Source organism: Semicossyphus pulcher, unplaced genomic scaffold (assembly GCF_022749685.1).
Source record: "Semicossyphus pulcher isolate SPU_LCO1_2020_fin unplaced genomic scaffold, fSemPul1.0.p SCAF_13, whole genome shotgun sequence".
Lineage (NCBI taxonomy): Eukaryota > Metazoa > Chordata > Actinopteri > Labriformes > Labridae > Semicossyphus > Semicossyphus pulcher.
Genome location: NW_027211637.1, coordinates 19,080,542 through 19,097,635, shown reverse-complemented (window position 1 = coordinate 19,097,635; position 17,094 = coordinate 19,080,542). Strand labels below are relative to the sequence as shown.

General features: G+C 39.4%; 2 protein-coding genes across 2 annotated transcripts; both read right to left on the bottom strand.

The window, feature by feature from the left end:
• Positions 1-1,431: 1,431 nt before the first annotated feature.
• Positions 1,432-10,440, bottom strand: dhx35 (DEAH-box helicase 35). The gene is made up of 21 exons (XM_069659898.1): positions 10,401-10,440; positions 9,838-9,965; positions 9,646-9,738; positions 9,231-9,308; positions 8,977-9,081; positions 8,826-8,887; positions 8,339-8,408; positions 8,130-8,189; positions 7,613-7,725; positions 6,987-7,083; positions 6,725-6,883; positions 6,064-6,274; positions 5,768-5,892; positions 5,437-5,491; positions 5,160-5,350; positions 4,983-5,060; positions 4,729-4,858; positions 4,424-4,505; positions 3,566-3,637; positions 3,336-3,447; positions 1,432-3,168 (listed from the first exon to the last, which is right to left on the bottom strand). Exons 1-21 carry the CDS (start codon positions 10,438-10,440, stop codon positions 3,130-3,132), a joined length of 2,100 nt encoding a protein of 699 aa, XP_069515999.1. The 3' UTR covers positions 1,432-3,129.
• A 751-nt stretch (positions 10,441-11,191) lies between these two features.
• rab5if (RAB5 interacting factor) lies at positions 11,192-15,111 on the bottom strand. Its single transcript, XM_069660337.1, has 4 exons — positions 14,850-15,111; positions 14,156-14,259; positions 13,912-14,041; positions 11,192-13,428 (listed from the first exon to the last, which is right to left on the bottom strand). The coding sequence occupies exons 1-4, from the start codon at positions 14,955-14,957 to the stop codon at positions 13,387-13,389; spliced, it is 384 nt and encodes a 127-aa protein (XP_069516438.1). The 5' UTR covers positions 14,958-15,111; the 3' UTR covers positions 11,192-13,386.
• Between the last annotated feature and the right edge of the window lie 1,983 nt (positions 15,112-17,094).

Genomic DNA, 17,094 nt, shown 5'->3' with positions numbered 1-17,094 from the left:
CTTTTCCAAAGGACAAGAGAAACTTTGGCAACGCGCGTTCTTTAGGTGTTTATCAGCAATTATCTTATTGACAAACATTTAAATATGAACCAATGCGCAGGTGGTCTCTTGCTTCACAGTTTGAGAGTCATGTGACACTATAAGCGTCACCCGCCGATGGAACGCAGGTTAAATTGGCGCGGTCGTAAAAAACAAAAAAAATTTGGCGCGGTCGTTCTTCCTCTGTTCGGTGCTGCTTAGCAACGATATGCTCAGTGCTTCCGCTGGTGGTTGATATTTGTATTGCAGCAGATATATTTCCGGTGGACATAACCCGCTGTAGCAGTAATAACAATTGTAGATATCAGCAATTGCTTTTTGACTAGTTTGAATTCCAAGCCAATATAGCTAAAATTTAATTTTGACTAGTTGCAATTCTAATTACAGATATCCACAACTCAGTTCTCACGAGTCAAAACTGTGGCGCCTTAGCTATCGGCCCACAGAGCTTTCCCCACTGCCTGTTCTGCCCTGCTACATGCCTAATATATGGGTCATCAGTAAGTTTCTAATAATTAAATGAAACACAAATGTATTACTGGTAATGACAGAAACCATGTCAGTATAACATAACATAATAATAATATAACATAATTTTTCATATTATTTTTTCTTTTGCATATTAAGTAGAATTATAGTGTGTTTTTAAGATTTCAAAACAGGCCTCCTCAGAAACACCAAGTATTGGGCAAAATTCAGGAGCCACCTAGCCTTAAACATAGCTGTTTGTTTATTTAATTGTGCTTCAGTGAATACACAAATATTTGTAAATTTTGGCAACTTGCCATATAGGGGCACAAATACTACCAGGCGTCAGACTTGCTCAGCCGTAATTTAAATAAACATCTTAACATCTTAGCAATATGCATGTGGAGCACATGATGATAAGGGTAATAAAACTAGATTTTGACGCAAGAACAATAATGGGGCCTAAAATGAGGTAATGAAGCAGGACCTACTTGAAGGCCCTTATTATGTCAGTTAAAATTGTGCTGTAGAATAAGGCAACATTTAAACAATATTTACTCACAAACCCAGTAGCTCTTGACCTGCACATCAACCTTGCACCTGATGGCTGTGCCTCTTATGCAGCGTTTTTCCCCCTACTTTCCATATGCTTAACATACTGCATCGCTACATGGATTAATGACTCATAAATATTAATTTTTTTTCCTGCCAGTATGTAAACAGAAAACATAATTATTTTGAAGTACATACTCATCAAAAGGGGAGCACATATATAGACTTTTATACAGTATGTGTCACACTAAGCGATCTTCTGAATCATTCAGAGTATGAACAGTTTGTGGTACAACAGTGACACCTCCTGGAGAATTTGAACAGTGCATTAAAATTACAGTAACAGTGACAACTCATGACAATAAGGCTTTATTTAAGGATGTAAGGAAGAAATGGCCAGTGATTTATTCTCAGAGGTGAGCAATTACACAGGTGTACAGATTAGTGCTTTGGCTGCATACATACTCAAGGGTATCAGCACAAATGAGGATAAACAAGCCATTTTGCAAATGTTTTCATTTGCATTTAGTCTACAAGGTGATCTTAAGTGTCTACATCAGAGTACGGTTTAACATGCAAAGGTACCTCATTTGTATATCCATCTAATTTGAGTTGGTTTAATTATCTACTCTATGGTGTTGTTCTGTGGTTTCATTACAGTTTCACTGAATCTACAGTAGTAACCTCAAGAACAAGAGCTACAAAGAACCATGCAGGCAGAAGTTAAATGGTGTAACAGTGACCTTACTGGTTTGAAAGCAGACTAAAATGACAAACCTTTAATATACTGCTCGTTGACTCTTTCAGGGCCAAATACCTCTGAAGAAAAACAAACCATAAAGTACAAATAAAAACAAAAAGTAGAAATGTACGACGCATGTTGTCAATTTGTAACGGAAATCACAAATAACTGGCTATTTTCCTGAACGAAGGTTGATGGTAACAACATGGGAACAAAAAAGTACAAAAAGCCTTGCTCAAAACAGAGACTAACCGTTAGAGGAAAGGCAATTATGATAGCCAAAGAGATGGCTGAAATCCGATACATGCTACTGTTTCTTTGAGGCTTTGGATGCATGTCTAAATGCACTTTATATCGTCACAGGAACAAATGGCACTTTTTAGTTTTGATTTCACAGCTTTTCTTTTTAAATGCTTGGGTGCATTTACACATTCCATCTGAAAAGGAAATGTGATATAGGCTGATAAAGAAAACTGGCACAGAGTGGTGACAAGGCCACTATGTCTGAGCTAGACTGTAGTCAAGTGGCATTACAGAGTGAAAAAACAAGGATCAATAAGTATAGCAGTCTTTTCACAGTATCATTAATAGACACAGGATCTGAGGTTGACTGAAAAAAATAATGTGTCTCCTTCTGCAGCAAATTCCTGAAAATATATATATATATATATCTATATCCAAATACATTCTGTATGAAAGTAAAGAAATGATGCAATTGAAACCTAATTGAAGATAAAGTAAAAAAAACAAAGTTACCCACGGTGTGTGCTGCTATAAATGAACAAAATAAAACTAAGCCATAAGTCTCTCAAAGGGAAACATCCTCACAGTCCTTTGTCTTTCAATATTTATCATGCAACAGGAGAAATACAGCAATTAAAAAAATAATTAAGCCAAGAACCAGGTGTGAACGGGTCTTTTGCACAGGAGCCGTTTCCTAGACCTGAGCCTGCTCTGACTATATACAAGTATGAATGAAGTGAACAAGAGACTACACTTAAAGGACCCCAAGACAGGCACGGCCTGGTCTTATCTCACATTCATTACCATTTACTCTCACTGGTCAAATATAAACTACATTAAAGTAAGACAGGTGCTTTCAAATGAAGCAAGTCCCACGTGTTAACATTGAAAATGTATCCACTTAATCCCATTCTAGCATGGCTACATAGTGTGATGGGGTTGTGCAGGTGGACATGGACAATAAATATATATTACATCTTTATATACAGTGAGATGGAGAGGGGCACAGTGGCAATTTAAGAGGGAGTGTCTCCTCTTAGCTCTATGAATCTCCCCGTCTTAACGTTGTGAAAGGATGGAGAGATTTAGAGGACCCGGGACCTCTTGCTGGCCAGTGAACCATGCTGAAAGAGGAGAGACAAATCAAAATAATTCGTTAGCAGACCATTAAAGCACTCAATAAATGGTGGCGTCAGAAGATCAGAAAGAATTATGAACGGAACAAAACATTCACACAAGTTACTGCCTGAAATTAACAAGCTGGAATCTGGGGCTACTTCATTCGACCCACCTTGGCCTGCTTGTAAAAGTGAGGGGCCAACTCAACCAACCAGGACGACTCGACAGCAGTCACGTCGCGCATGTAGTATTTTGCTGTCTGCACCACTTCATTGAAAACAACCCTGGAAAAATACAATGTCAGATACTATAAGTGTCGTTCTGGAAAGTCTGAGAGCACACATGTTACTTTCAATGCTTGAAAATTCTCTGCGATCAGGAGCAGAAGAAAATACTACTGACCATTTTGGAGGTTTCTCTCCAAACAGCACAGAGTTCGGATGGATGTGAAGCTCACGGTCGTCTCGCAAAGTCCTGGCAGTGCAAAGTAATACAAAAGAGTGTCATGTTATTTTAAAGTTTAATAATTCCTTTGCTGGGAAAAGTTGGACATATATTTGAAGATGAGCAATCTGGGATCCGATCAGCCATAGTCTGACGACGATATAGCCTCTGGGCACAACTGTGAACATGCCGGGCATGTAGCCAGCGGTTAGCCATAAACGACTTCCTGTCAAGACTTCTTTACCGTGTGCTGCATTTGTTTACAGAAAAAGATTGTGATTTACTTAATTTTCTAAATCATGATGCAGATTAGTCAAAAGTAAAAATGAAGCTTTGTGAGGTCTGTCAAGAGGAGAAGAAAACTACTTTTAAAATGCTCGTTTGTTGAACGGAGGTCGGATTGAACGTTTCTGATGCATTGAAGCAAGTTGGGAAATCTGAACGTGTCAGGGAATTTATCAAAAGACGAATTTTAGATCTAGAACAGATTGTTAGCATAGCATGCATATGTGTGTTTATAGCGATTAATAAGAAGCTAAATCATCATCAGATAGCTGCTGATGGGGGCCAGGGTGTCATTATGGCGGATGAGGTTGCGCCTGCTTTTGCTCTCCATATGGACTGTCTCTCCTGCTCAACTGCAGCCTGCTGATACGTGATTGGTCAATATTAGTCGGACTACAATCATAGTACAAACGGAAACCAGAACACTTGCCGTCCCTAAAATCCACGTCCCTGCCTACAGATTCTACATTTCTATGTAGAATCTGTAAATAGAGATTAGAAGATGAGTAATGGCAAAAGAGCAAACCTCACCTGTAGGATCCAGAATGGTGAATGCGGGCTGCATTTGCAAAGAACCCAAATACAATGCACTTCAGGATTACATCAGGGTCACCTGGGCAAAAGACAGTACAAATGAGCACACCATTTCCTATTCAATACATGTGTTTTATAATGTGCTGTCATACAAAGATCATGTTTCTTTGAAGTAGCACACACACATATGAGTAAAAACAAGAAAATAAAAAGAGGCCATCAGCTAATCGCTACCTGAACATGTCCCTCAGCCTGCTCTGCTGAAACAACCCCACATATTACGTAACATGACATACAAGTACCTTCACTGGAAGTCCTTGGCACCTTAAACTTGTTCATGAGCCGCCGGAGCTGCTCTCGTACAGTCACAGCCCGCAGCAGGCCTTTATAGTTGAGGAAGTGTTCCTGACACCACTGGGAGCTCTTCTGGTGCTGCAGGAAAGAGGAGACGGTTTCATATTATTGTATCGGAGTCAACTTTTTGCTGAGCCCCAAAGTGCTGTGTTCACTATCACACACTTCACTGTAGATACACACACACACACACACACTATACCTTAATGAATGCTTCATACACATTCAGCATGGTGAGGTGGTCTCCCTCCGCTACTGCAAATTTCCTGTGCTCTCGGGCCTGCAGGGTGAGATAGCATAAATTGGATAATTGTTATGCTGACAGAGCATTTCTGCCAAATACACAACGCGCTCCTATTGAAAGCTTGTTTTCACTTACAGCAGCTTTCTTCTGATTGGGTGGAATAACAAATATGTTCTGAATCTGCATCATCGCCCCAATGGTTACAATCTCTTTGGAGCAGTCGAAGTTTCCCGACTCTAGAAGCATCTTGGCAAACATGGGGCTGAGAGGAAACTCTGCCATCCGCACACCCATGGGATCCGTCAAACGGCCGTAATGGTCCAGGCCTGCCAGCAGAGACACCACTGGTTAAGATTCTGCATCATGTGCAAGGACACCTTTTTACATCCCTGCTGATAGCCTTCTTTCTTACCTCCCAGAGCGTAGAGCAGCTCTAGAGCCTGAACCATGGTCTGAGCTGGAGGAGGCTGCACAATTATAAAAGATGCATGTTAAGTCCAACACCAATATTTACTCATACACATAAGAGAGAGTTAAGTCAGTATCTAGTGCACTAAGGGAAGTGTTGTCACTACATCTTTAAAAGCGCAAATACACAGTAACTGCATTCATTTTATGGTTTCAATGCATTTTCCCCCAGAGGCCGTGAGCCATTCTCGCTAATTAAAATGTAAAGTACATTTCCTTTCACAGTGGTTGAACACATCACAGCCACCCCTGTGGATGCAAAGTGAGCTACTCACAGAAAGGAAGCTGAACCGCAGCACGTTGTCGATGCCTAATGCTTTGAGCTGCAGGATGACAGGGGCTAAATTGGTGCGCTGCATCTCTGGCACAGTAGAGGCAGGCAGTTTCTCAAAGTCCTCCTCTGAAGAAAGGAACAGAGGCAATAAGAAACCCAGGGAGGGAACGACAAAGAGTGACAGAAAAACAGGCTAAGAGGGTGGAGGGAGGAGCATCAAACTGCAACACTTTGTCATAAATATAAAAGATGCACTCTTCCTCTTACACCGTTCTACTCCTGCAAACACACACATACCTGTGTACAGCCTGAAGCATTTCCCAGGTCGGTTTCGCCCGGCTCTGCCAGCCCTCTGGCTGGCTGAAGCCTTGGAGATGGGAGTAACCACCAAAGATTCAATGGCAGTGCTGGGATTGTAGGCTCGCAGCTTGACAAACGCACAGTCGATGACAAATACAATTCCATTTATAGTGATGGAGGTCTCAGCTATGTTAGTGGCCACCACAATCTGGAGGAAACATAAGACAGTTGTTAATTACACAGTTTCACCAGCTTTAATTTCTTTTATCCACACCTGCACTGGTATCTTAAAGATATAATCTTGAAGATTTTCATTTAAATAAATGTCTGTTAAGTCACCATCTATCGCTGAATGATGTAACACAATGGTGATTGAGCCTAAGGCCCACTGATGAAAGCCTTTGCATTTGCAGTATTGCAGACTGGGTGTCTGTGGCGACATTCACGGAAAAAAATCACAAGCGGCGCCCAGTTAGTGGCGCGTTTTCCATCATACAGCAGTGGTTGGTCTGCCAGAGAGGGTAGGCGGAGCGAAACGGCTGCTTTTCCGGTCTCTGCTAGTGTTGCGACTAAACAGTAATCTACTATGTCTGAACAAACAAAGAAAAGATCGATGATTACAGATACAACTTCAAAAATACGTGAAAACTAAATTCACCTTGCGAACAGAGGAGGGTGCCCTCTCAAAGACCTTCATCTGCTCAGCGTAAGGTAGACCGGAGTACATGGGCATAATTCTAAGGTGTTTCTTCATGCCGTATCGAGACAGAGTCCTGGCCTGTTCCTGCAGAAGGGACACCACTTTCTCCACCTCTTCCTGAGGGCATAAATAAAAATGTGGCAAATAGGATTCTGGTATGACTATTATGTACATTTCTTACAAATTGAAGATAAGCGGTATTAATAATGTGGTCACTAACCTGCCCTGTGAGAAAAGCCAGAACATCTCCGTCATCCTCAGTTTCATGGATCTTCATAACTGTCTCCACTGTGGCCTTTACATAGTCTGGGACAGGACTGATAAAAATAGAGAGTTACACAGCAAATACGCATCACACATAGCAGAGACATTCGGCCCAGATTCAGATTAAAGCTGGCACAGCTGGCATTCAGCCGGCACTGGCATAAGGCATGTGAACCAAGCATGGCCCAGGTCTGGCAGAGGTAGCACTGGCTGTAATGTGGCAAACCAGACATGGGCCATTTGTTAAGTGAAGTATTTGGCTCAATGTCAAATAAGAACTGTGGGCCACATATATATGGCCGGACTTCTATCACTGTTAGAATGTAGGTTTCAGGTATTTTTGAGTGAGGTGCCGATATTTTAATACAGTAAGCTGTTTATAAGGTTGATTTATTGTTTTAAGCTTACAATCACAACAATCGTTGCATCAAATGAAACAGCAATGAATGAAATATCAATACCATAATTGGAATTATACAGGGTCAGATAATAAGTCATACACGAATCAAATACCATTAAACAGAAATTAAATTCTATATATAGTGAACCATTTCCTCAGGCTTGATTGAGTGTTACGACTACCTGACAGTGTAGAAGACGTCCACTGGAAAGGTGCGTCCCTCCACTGTCAGAATTCCACATGTGTCCTTGTTGGGATCGCCGGACTCGTTCAGGTTGAAGAAGTCGTGGAATTTCTTAAGATGGAGGTGATAGACAAAAAGGAGCATTTACATTTAACATATAAATACAGCTTGCACCGCTTCCAGCTAAGTGATGTTTTGTAGCCACAAATGCTGCCCTCGACGTTTCAAGTTAAAAAGGATGTAACTTACCACTGCAGTTTTACTAAACAATTTGCATACGTAGATAAAAGCCTTTCTTTAAACAGGAAGTACAGTAGATGTCTGATATTGCATTTCAGCTGATTTGTTTAAAGCTGAGCACAGTCATGGCCTGATTGTGTCCGTCTTTCATCAGCGTAGCGCAGATGTCAGTACAACGTGATCTGACCTGACATCAACTCTTCCTCTGACTGTCTGTCTTTGTTTCTTTCATCTCGCTAATCAAGCATATCTGCTCATCTTAATGATGCAGTCACCTTGGCATCCAGAGTGGCGGAGGCCACGATCAGCCGCAGGTCTCGCCGCTTTTTCTGAATCTAATGGAGCGTAAAAGAAAGACAAAGAAAGAGCGGGAGCGAGGAAGAATAGTCACATGGTTAAGAAAAAAAAGGAAGCCACACGTTTCACAAGTAATGACTAATATTAAAGTTTAATTAGCTCCAATTACAGAATGAGATGGAATTACCTTCTTTAGTAGACCAATGGCTATGTCTGTATACAGGGTTCTCTCATGTGCTTCATCTAGCATCAACACACTAAAATACAGCACGAAAAAAAACATTAGGATGAATACAATCCAACCCAACAGCTGGAAAACAATTTTAAATCAATATGACAATGCATAAAAACAATAATTCATTAAAGAATATTTAAAATTATCAAACAGTGTCAGCAATTTCTCGTGCACACCACTGTCTGCTCTAGCTCTGCTACTTTTGCTGCAGACAGTGCTAAGAGTATTGTACACTGTGGAGTCAAGAGCACGCTCTGCTGTAATAAACCATGTGATCAGACCATTCCTAAATCACCCCAAGTATTGTTTTCTGCATACGTTCTATAAAAAATAGCAGTATATCTGTTATATAGACCCATATCTGCATGAAAATATCAGGCAACTGAGTCGAGTTCTAGTGAAAAACTCTTTGAAGAATGCTTTAATCTTAATCATGTACCTGTATTTTTTCAAAAGAGGATCAGCCATCATCTCTCGCACCAGCATGCCATCTGTAAGGAACTGAAGCATGCACAGTATAATTAAAAAAGGAAGCAAATACATGACAGCTGGCACTGACGTGTTGATTACAAATCTGGCGAGGGGAATACCTTGATCCGTGTGGCGTGGGGATCAGAGCAGTCATCAAATCGGATAGTATAGCCGACCTCATGTCCCAGCAGGGCCCCCCGCTCTTCCGCCACGCGGTTAGCTACCTAGAGGCAGAAAATAGGGGGGAAAGTAGAGGATTTGAAGCAGGCGTGTGTCCTTCAGTCAGCTTGAACTAAATTGCCTTCAGTCAAATGACATTGGCAGATAGTGACGGAGCAGCTGAGCGGTAACAGAACATGAGCACAGGTCTTACAGAGATAGCAGCCACACGTCGGGGCTGTGTCACTCCAATCACCTTCCCCTCCGCTGCCCAGCCAGCCTCCAGCAAGTACTGAGAGGAGGGAGATCAAAAAAGGGAAAGATGAAGACATTGATGTTGCAGAAAAGCACACACTGCATAAATTATTAGCCTTGCTAATGTGGTCCAAACCTTGCTAAGAAAAAAAGGGCCACTAAGCATCAAGACAAGGTCATGTTAAACCACTGTGGGAGTTAAGCCACATGAAGGGTACCAGTCCACTGCGGCAATGTTGTGCCTTTAGCTGTCAGACTTTGTGCATATTGTGAGGGTATTGTGTCCTTTTCAGAGTAGGGAAACAACAAATGCTAGACACCAGATCTCAATCATTTTTAATAGCGTTTTAAAGTAATAATAAAATTCTTCCAACCTGAGGTATCTGTGTTGTCTTCCCACATCCCGTCTCCCCAACTATGATGACAGTCTGGTAGCTCTCCACCAGGTATAAGATGTTGTTTCTGTGCTGAATAGGAAATAATTCACAAAAAAGTTTAATGAAACACCAGAGAGTCACACACACACACTTTGTTACATTAATGCCTGTTTAGGAGCGATGTGAGACCTTGAAAACGGGGAGTTTCTGTCGTTGTTTTTCTATGGAGAGGGCGGTGTGCGGGTTGAAGATGATGGGGGAGCCGGTGGTCTCTGAGTTGAGCTCGCGCTCTTCGGAGATCCCCGGCGCCTCAGACCCTGGAGCAGAACAGATGGTGAAAGCAGGCATAAGATATTTTATTTAAATGTAAGCAGGCTGAAGATTTAAGAGGATGACAGCCAGGGTTTTAGTGCAATGCGCTGACAGGAAACCAAGGACATATAGACAACACGAGTCCTTCCCTACTGCCCTTGTAGTCGCATATATTCACGTAGCTGTCTGCACTTCCTGCCGAATAGGTGCGTGTCTTATTTTGGCAGGTTATACTTTATTTTGGCAGGTTATACTTTGATTCCGCAGCAGTAACGTTACCCGGGCTGAACTGAAGTGGCTGCGGAGATCACGTAGCTGCAGTGAACGCGGCCGCAGCCAAATCGAGACTGACTCAACTATGTTAGCAGCTAAAAGTTAATACATAACGACCCGAAAACATACGTTAAAATACCTAATTTAGATATTTTTTCCGTACTTACCCGGCTTCCAAAATTTCATCGTGGCGAGGGGAGCCGCCATCTTGGACTCTACGTCACATGTTTTTTTTCTTCATCGAATATGACGTCATGATCTGGGTTTTCTACAGAGATTTTTTATGAATGATGTCAATTCGTTTGAAATCAACTGCATCTGCATGTATATACTCTCCCAGTAGGTGCAAACAAGGTCCAAATACAGTAGGCTCTGATAAACACAAGGTTTGCTGGTATACAACTGAACTGAATCCCATTTTGAAAATGCTCTTCCGTGAAAGAAAATATATAAACTTTTTGAGAACCCCTTACAGGGGAGAACATTTTCCAAGCACACCCTCATAATCGTAACACCAATCGTGTGCTTACTACCATTTGCACTCTTAGATGCCATTGGAACTATTTGTTTTGTAAAACTTATCAACCTAAATACTTCAGACCTGCTTCACAGTGATAAACAGAAAAATATTTCAATTTGAATCATGTTAATACCACTTATATACTTTAAAACAGAGGGTCATTTTACTCATTTGCTTGTGGACTCAACTTGACAGCATTTATACTGTTCAAGTAATTGATCTTTAAAGCTTTCAAAAATGAACAGTAGCAGGACAGCCGCAGGAACGGTTCGTTGCGACCTGAGTAAGTTGAGTGATTCATGACAGATTGACCTGATGTGTAACAATCATATCAGTTTTTATTTGTCCAAAGCTAACGTGGGTGGGAGTAATAGACACAATACGCTTGTTTCATTGGCACAAATGGTCCTTATCAGTAGACATGCCGTTTTTAAAGTTTTATAATTTATTAAAATCATTTCGCAGATCCCCAGGCCATAGCTCACGGATCCCACTTTGAGAACTGCTTTACTCCACTACATTCATCTAACAGCTGTAGTTACCTTAAAGATCAGGGTTTTGCATACAATCATATCAAAAATATGACACACACAATAAAAAAAGAAGTAATTAAAATAAGCTCAGCTGGCTATTAAAATGTTTCTTACACAGAAATGCATCAGGGATAATAAAGAAATAATTGAATTCTTGACAGCGACATCCTGACATCAAATACTTTTACATTTGATAGCTACATTTGATTTTGCTGTGGATTAATTAAAATTACAAAATGCAGCATTTTAACTTGTAAGGGAGTATTTTTATTGTTTTGTTTTGCCCCTTTTATTGAAGATCTCAATACTACTTTCACAACAGGCGTAACTTTATTATTGCATCTTATAATATTTACTTTATGTATACTTATTTAACCACTTTGTCAATCTGTATTTTGTTGGTAGAAACAGGTTTCCATAAGATAAAGATAGCAAAAAGCTAACTATGGTATAAATTACATTACAATGCATTTCAGTAATGCTGCTCACAGACTCACTAAAATGACATGTCAGTAAAAACGACGATACCTTCTCTTTGAAAATGGAGGCCAAATAAAGCCCATGTTTAATGATTCCCAAAAGATTTGATCAGAAAATACAATCCTTTCAAATACCAGCTGCGTATCTAATATAACAGTATCATTACAAGAACTTTGCGAGAACTGGCTTTAAAAGTTCTTCACTATAAAATACTGAGAAATATGTTACATCAAACGAGATATAACATAAGTACAAATAAATCTGTGTAATACAAGGTGGATTTGACAAAGGGACATTGTACAGAATTTACAGACAAGTTTAAATTAATGTCAAAAACAACAGGTAAGACTTTGATCTGGAAGCTACATGTGAGAAACAAATAAGAAATTTAAATTATTTCTACCCTCCTAACTAATGCCATTAGCAAATGACATCTAGGTGTACGAACAGCAAGTCATGGCAGTGCACAGATTGTTTTATTTAGCTGAAATCTGTGAACATTTGCATCTGAAAATAGCATGCATGTTTCCTCCCTCTTTGCTTTTAGGAAATAATTTGTGTTGACAGATAATTAAGATGATGGTTAGTTTGTGGCTGAAGTTTCAGGGGGTTAATAATAATACTTACAGACACTTGCCTCAGGATTGGATATCAGCTGTTATGTGTGATCGTACCACCAGCAGTTTGCTTTTGATGTTAAAATTAGCACGAGTGAGATTTCAGCTGTGGTTAGCTGCAATGTTTTTCACATTTGTTGGATTCCAGACGCTTTAAAAAGAAATAACACACAGATTTTATGATAGAATGATGTGTGCATATCCAATGAGCAACAAAATGTAGAAACAGATGACTCTACCCTTTAACAACACACTTATACTGTAGCTGGTAACCTTAATAGTACGCGGGTTTACTGCCATGATGCTTTTTAACTAATTATTGTATCAGAACAAGGTTATTTTCTTAAAGGGCAAACACATTATATTGGAGTTAAATTTTAGATTGATGATTTAAAGGGGAAACAATAATATTTTAGTAGTTTTATATATCCAACATGGTGCGTTTTGTCCCTAAATTAAAAAGGTTACAATTTGGACAAACTGAATCAAAACAACTAAAAGACAATACTTTACTTTTATTGCCCAGTTCTATTTATTTAAGTGGTCAGATTGTAAGCAGTAAACTAGGATGAATCCACATACTGGTTATCTTTATCGCCTAAAATCTGAAACCAACAAATACAAAATAATCCTTCCTCTGATTTACAGCTGTAGAACTGCAACCAATCCCAGCTGGTTCGTGAGCTTTCCCTATGTGTTAGTGTTTATTCAGAGATGGTGACAATGAAGAGAGGAAGGAAATATAACATTTATGGGAAGTGTAATGGAGGGGTGCCTTAAAAAAGGAACCCCCAAATTTGAGAGATGTACAGTATTTCGACACGTTCATCACGGTGGTGTTGCAGGATCTTGTGAATCAAACTAGGATTCCCATGATACACTGCGCACTGAAAAGTCATACTGTATGCAAGAGTGTTGGCACCCCTCAAGCCATGGAGTTCTTCTGTCTTGACAAATTTACTTCAACAGAAATGTTTGTATTTAGTGTCCCAATGGATTCCTCTCAGTCAAAATGTAGAGCTGTGTAAAAGATTATCCACACCACCTGGCAAGAGAAAAAAAGACACTTAGGATCAATTCATATGCTTTACAAATTTAAGGTTAATTACATGTTACCATGTGCAAATTGGTTAAGTACTGTCTCGGTCAACTTGTGTCTGATAGTGCCTGGTCAATTTTAGTGCTTTAATGTGAATATAAAAAAAGAGATCATATGCGCTGCCCTCGTGACTTCAAAATGTAGAAAAAGAATGAACAAGCTCTGGTCATAATGTTGGCACTTCAGGAGGATCGAGTATCTATCATTTATCTAAAGTAGTCTGAAGCTATAAATATCCTGATCAGACAGAAAACATATCAGCTGCACTAAGTCATCTAAAATAAACATAAAATGCCAGTTCAGTTTTTAGAATGTTGGCCTTCCAAACAGTGGTGCTCAGTTGAATCTGACATCCATGAAGTATCTATCAAATGGTCTTGACTTTACTGTCCATACGTCTATAAAGAAAAATAAAAGCATCCTCCTCACCAAAAAAAGAGCAAAAGATGTCATGAAGCCTTCTTTGGTGAGCTCCCATGTGCCGCCATACTCTTCCTCATCGATCTGCTGAAAGCTGCTGAAGTATACGTACAGGACGCCAGCATTGATGATGCAGAATCTAACAAGGAAAACACATAGGCAAGTTAACTTCTCAGGGTTTTCATTAATCCAATCAGACATGAAGAGATCACTCAGTTAAAAGATGTTGAGAGAGGCTGCACAGGATACTTACATGGCTATTCCCAGAAATCCTTTCAACGGTGCAACACCCCATATCACACCAAGGATTACTGCAATGATTTGCCGAAGCCAGTAAATCACATCTAAAAACTCATCCTGTAAAAGAAAATGTGGATTAGTGCTCTGTTAAGGTTGACTAAGGAGGTCCGGAAGGTGACAGGTGGGGTTCAGGTTAAATACGGTAAGTGGAGACGCTATTTAATGGAGAGAAAATGCTTGTGAGAGTGACAACAAATAAATGAATCAAGCAGCAGCCAATAAACAGAATAACAATTAACATAACTGAAGCTCATTTTAAGTAAAAAGGTCAAACCAGTTAACTGTTACAGTTCATACATTTAATAAAATAAAAAAGATAAATAAAAAACGACATATACTATTTTGGCACATTTAAAAATCATTCATCATAAATAAATAGGAAAACTTAAAAAATAAAACAGCAGCAATTAAAAAACAACGACTTCCTTAATACATCTTTAATTATAACTTTAAATGAATTTACTCTAACGGAATTCCTTCAGATTTGACAGCTAACAGACAAATTAGATTAATCCTTAGCCTTAGCATGGCAGCTAGCTCAAAATAGCCTTCTCTGTGATATACCTTTGAACAAATTAGATGCACTGCTTACTTCGACTGCAATAACATAACAGCTGGGCTACATTTTAAAAGGGCAATTGACTGACCTTCTCTTCCCAAACAGCATTACTGTTGAAGGCTTTGCTCCATGTGGACTGTTTTACACCCCCATTCAGCAGATGACTTTCTTCTTTCCGTTTTAAACTGCTCGTCATTCTTTGCTGTTTCCTTCGGCCACAGACAACAAAAGTAAGAATCCAAATCGGATGACACCTGAAGCTGGATTTAAGCCTTTGGCACTGACTAGGGGAAGAAAGTACTGTGAAATATTTGACGGTATTAGGGTAATGTACGCTCCGCTGATCTGACAGATTTCAGTCACTAACCGAAAAATGTTAACTGAGCATGCGCGATATTTGTTTGACCCCAGCCACCAACAGCCAATCAGAGAGTGCGACGTTTCTGCACCGCTGTTGCCAGAAACTCCTAAAAATTCTACAGCGACCCCCAGTGGCCAAGATCTGTAAATGCTTTCAATTACACCTACTGTATCAACAGTACTGACAAAGCAGGTTGCGTACGGTTTACGAGAAAAACATATTTTTTACATTAAGACATACTGTTCTAATATAAATATAAACGTTCATGGCGTGTTTTTAACTGTAAGCCATATATATAGTTGAATCTGATGATAAATCCCTTCACATGATATAAAAGCTGCAACTAATTATTATTTTCATGAGCGATTAAATTGTTGATTATTTTCCCCTGAAAAGCTACAGAAAACTATGCATTGCTTGCAGATCAATTTTCTGTTGGTTGGTTGGTTGATAAATTAATTAACTAATCAGTGCAGCTCTTTATATGCAAGTATCTTAAAAAGATGACAATAATGAAACAGACCTTTAAAGTCCATTGACCAAAACCCAAGCCAACTATGTGTTCACATTCAAAAGTTTCCCCTACAGTTAGCATTTATTTTAGTTTTCTATCTTCTCTATTGTCAATAGATATCATATCATATTGAATATACATTCAGCATGACAACCTCCTGCTGTCATAAAATAGATCTGCATACGACATTACATGTCACTGCAGTAGTGTTTTCAATGATGGACCATTTTATAAAACACCATAAAACTTTACAGGAGCTGCATGTTTTGTGGTGTCAAAACATGTACAGCTGCTCATTTGATGTAAAGACACTTTCTAAACTAGATTTTAGAAAGACATACATTTGAGCCATCATGAGAGGATTATAGTACAAGAAAGATGAAAAATATTATTCTGATACTGAAGTCTACCGCCTCTTAAATATTTCCTCATTTCATGTTTAATACACGATGGTTTTACTTCTTCCGACGCTTAACGATCATTGAGCTCTTCCTGTAGTTCTCTCTGCTCTCCAGCAGAGGGCCTCACTCATAATGGAGCTCCTCTATCCACTTATGTGAAAGCCCTCTCTAGCTCCTCTCCACACCAACACTCTTTACTGGAGATAACCACAATTGTTTGAACATACTGGAAGTTTTAATGAAATAACTGGCGTGAATTGAGTAATTTGGCCCGTAATGGGATTATGAATTACTATGTGGCTGTGGTTGTAGCCTGAGTCCTAAAACAGGTTCGATAAATGTGTTTACTATATTAAAATTTAATTTGATTTTAAGACAGCTGTGAATTAATATTCAACAGAACAAAATTGCAGTTTTCTCTCTTCAGAATGTTTGTTGTTTTAATATATTTATCTGCCCAAGCACTTAGTATCTGTGTGTATTCTGTCGTGCTATCAGGTGTAGTATGCTGCAATCAGTGTAGTTAAGGAAAAAAATAGTTAAACCCTAGATATGAGATACTGTAAGCGTATTTCAGTTTCTCTTTTGAGTGTTAAACTGACCCAGTAAGCATGACTCACTCAGGAAGCTGTGGGTGATGTGTCATCATCTTTAATTTGCGTGTAATTACATGCATGCATAATAAACACAGCTTAATGGAAAATCAATGATTGGCTCAGAATGGGTGCATATGATGAGTTTTTAATACTCAGTAAAAGGTTCACAGTTCAAGAGACCAGGCTGTAACTTACATGTGGTGAGCTTTATCTGATAGGATATTAGTATTCCTGTCAGAAGAGGAAGAAAGTAAACACAGGATTACTTAACAGACGTTATACGTATAGTTTTTCTGAAAGGAAGGGCCACCACTGATTCTAAGAAATAATTTCGTATATTTAACTCTTCTTTTGGACCGAGGTCCACATTGAGATTATCACTGACTACCATAGAAGACATTAAATGGGCTGTTGGGGTTAATTCACTGAAATCAGAGTAGGGATCTTCTCAGAGGATTGTA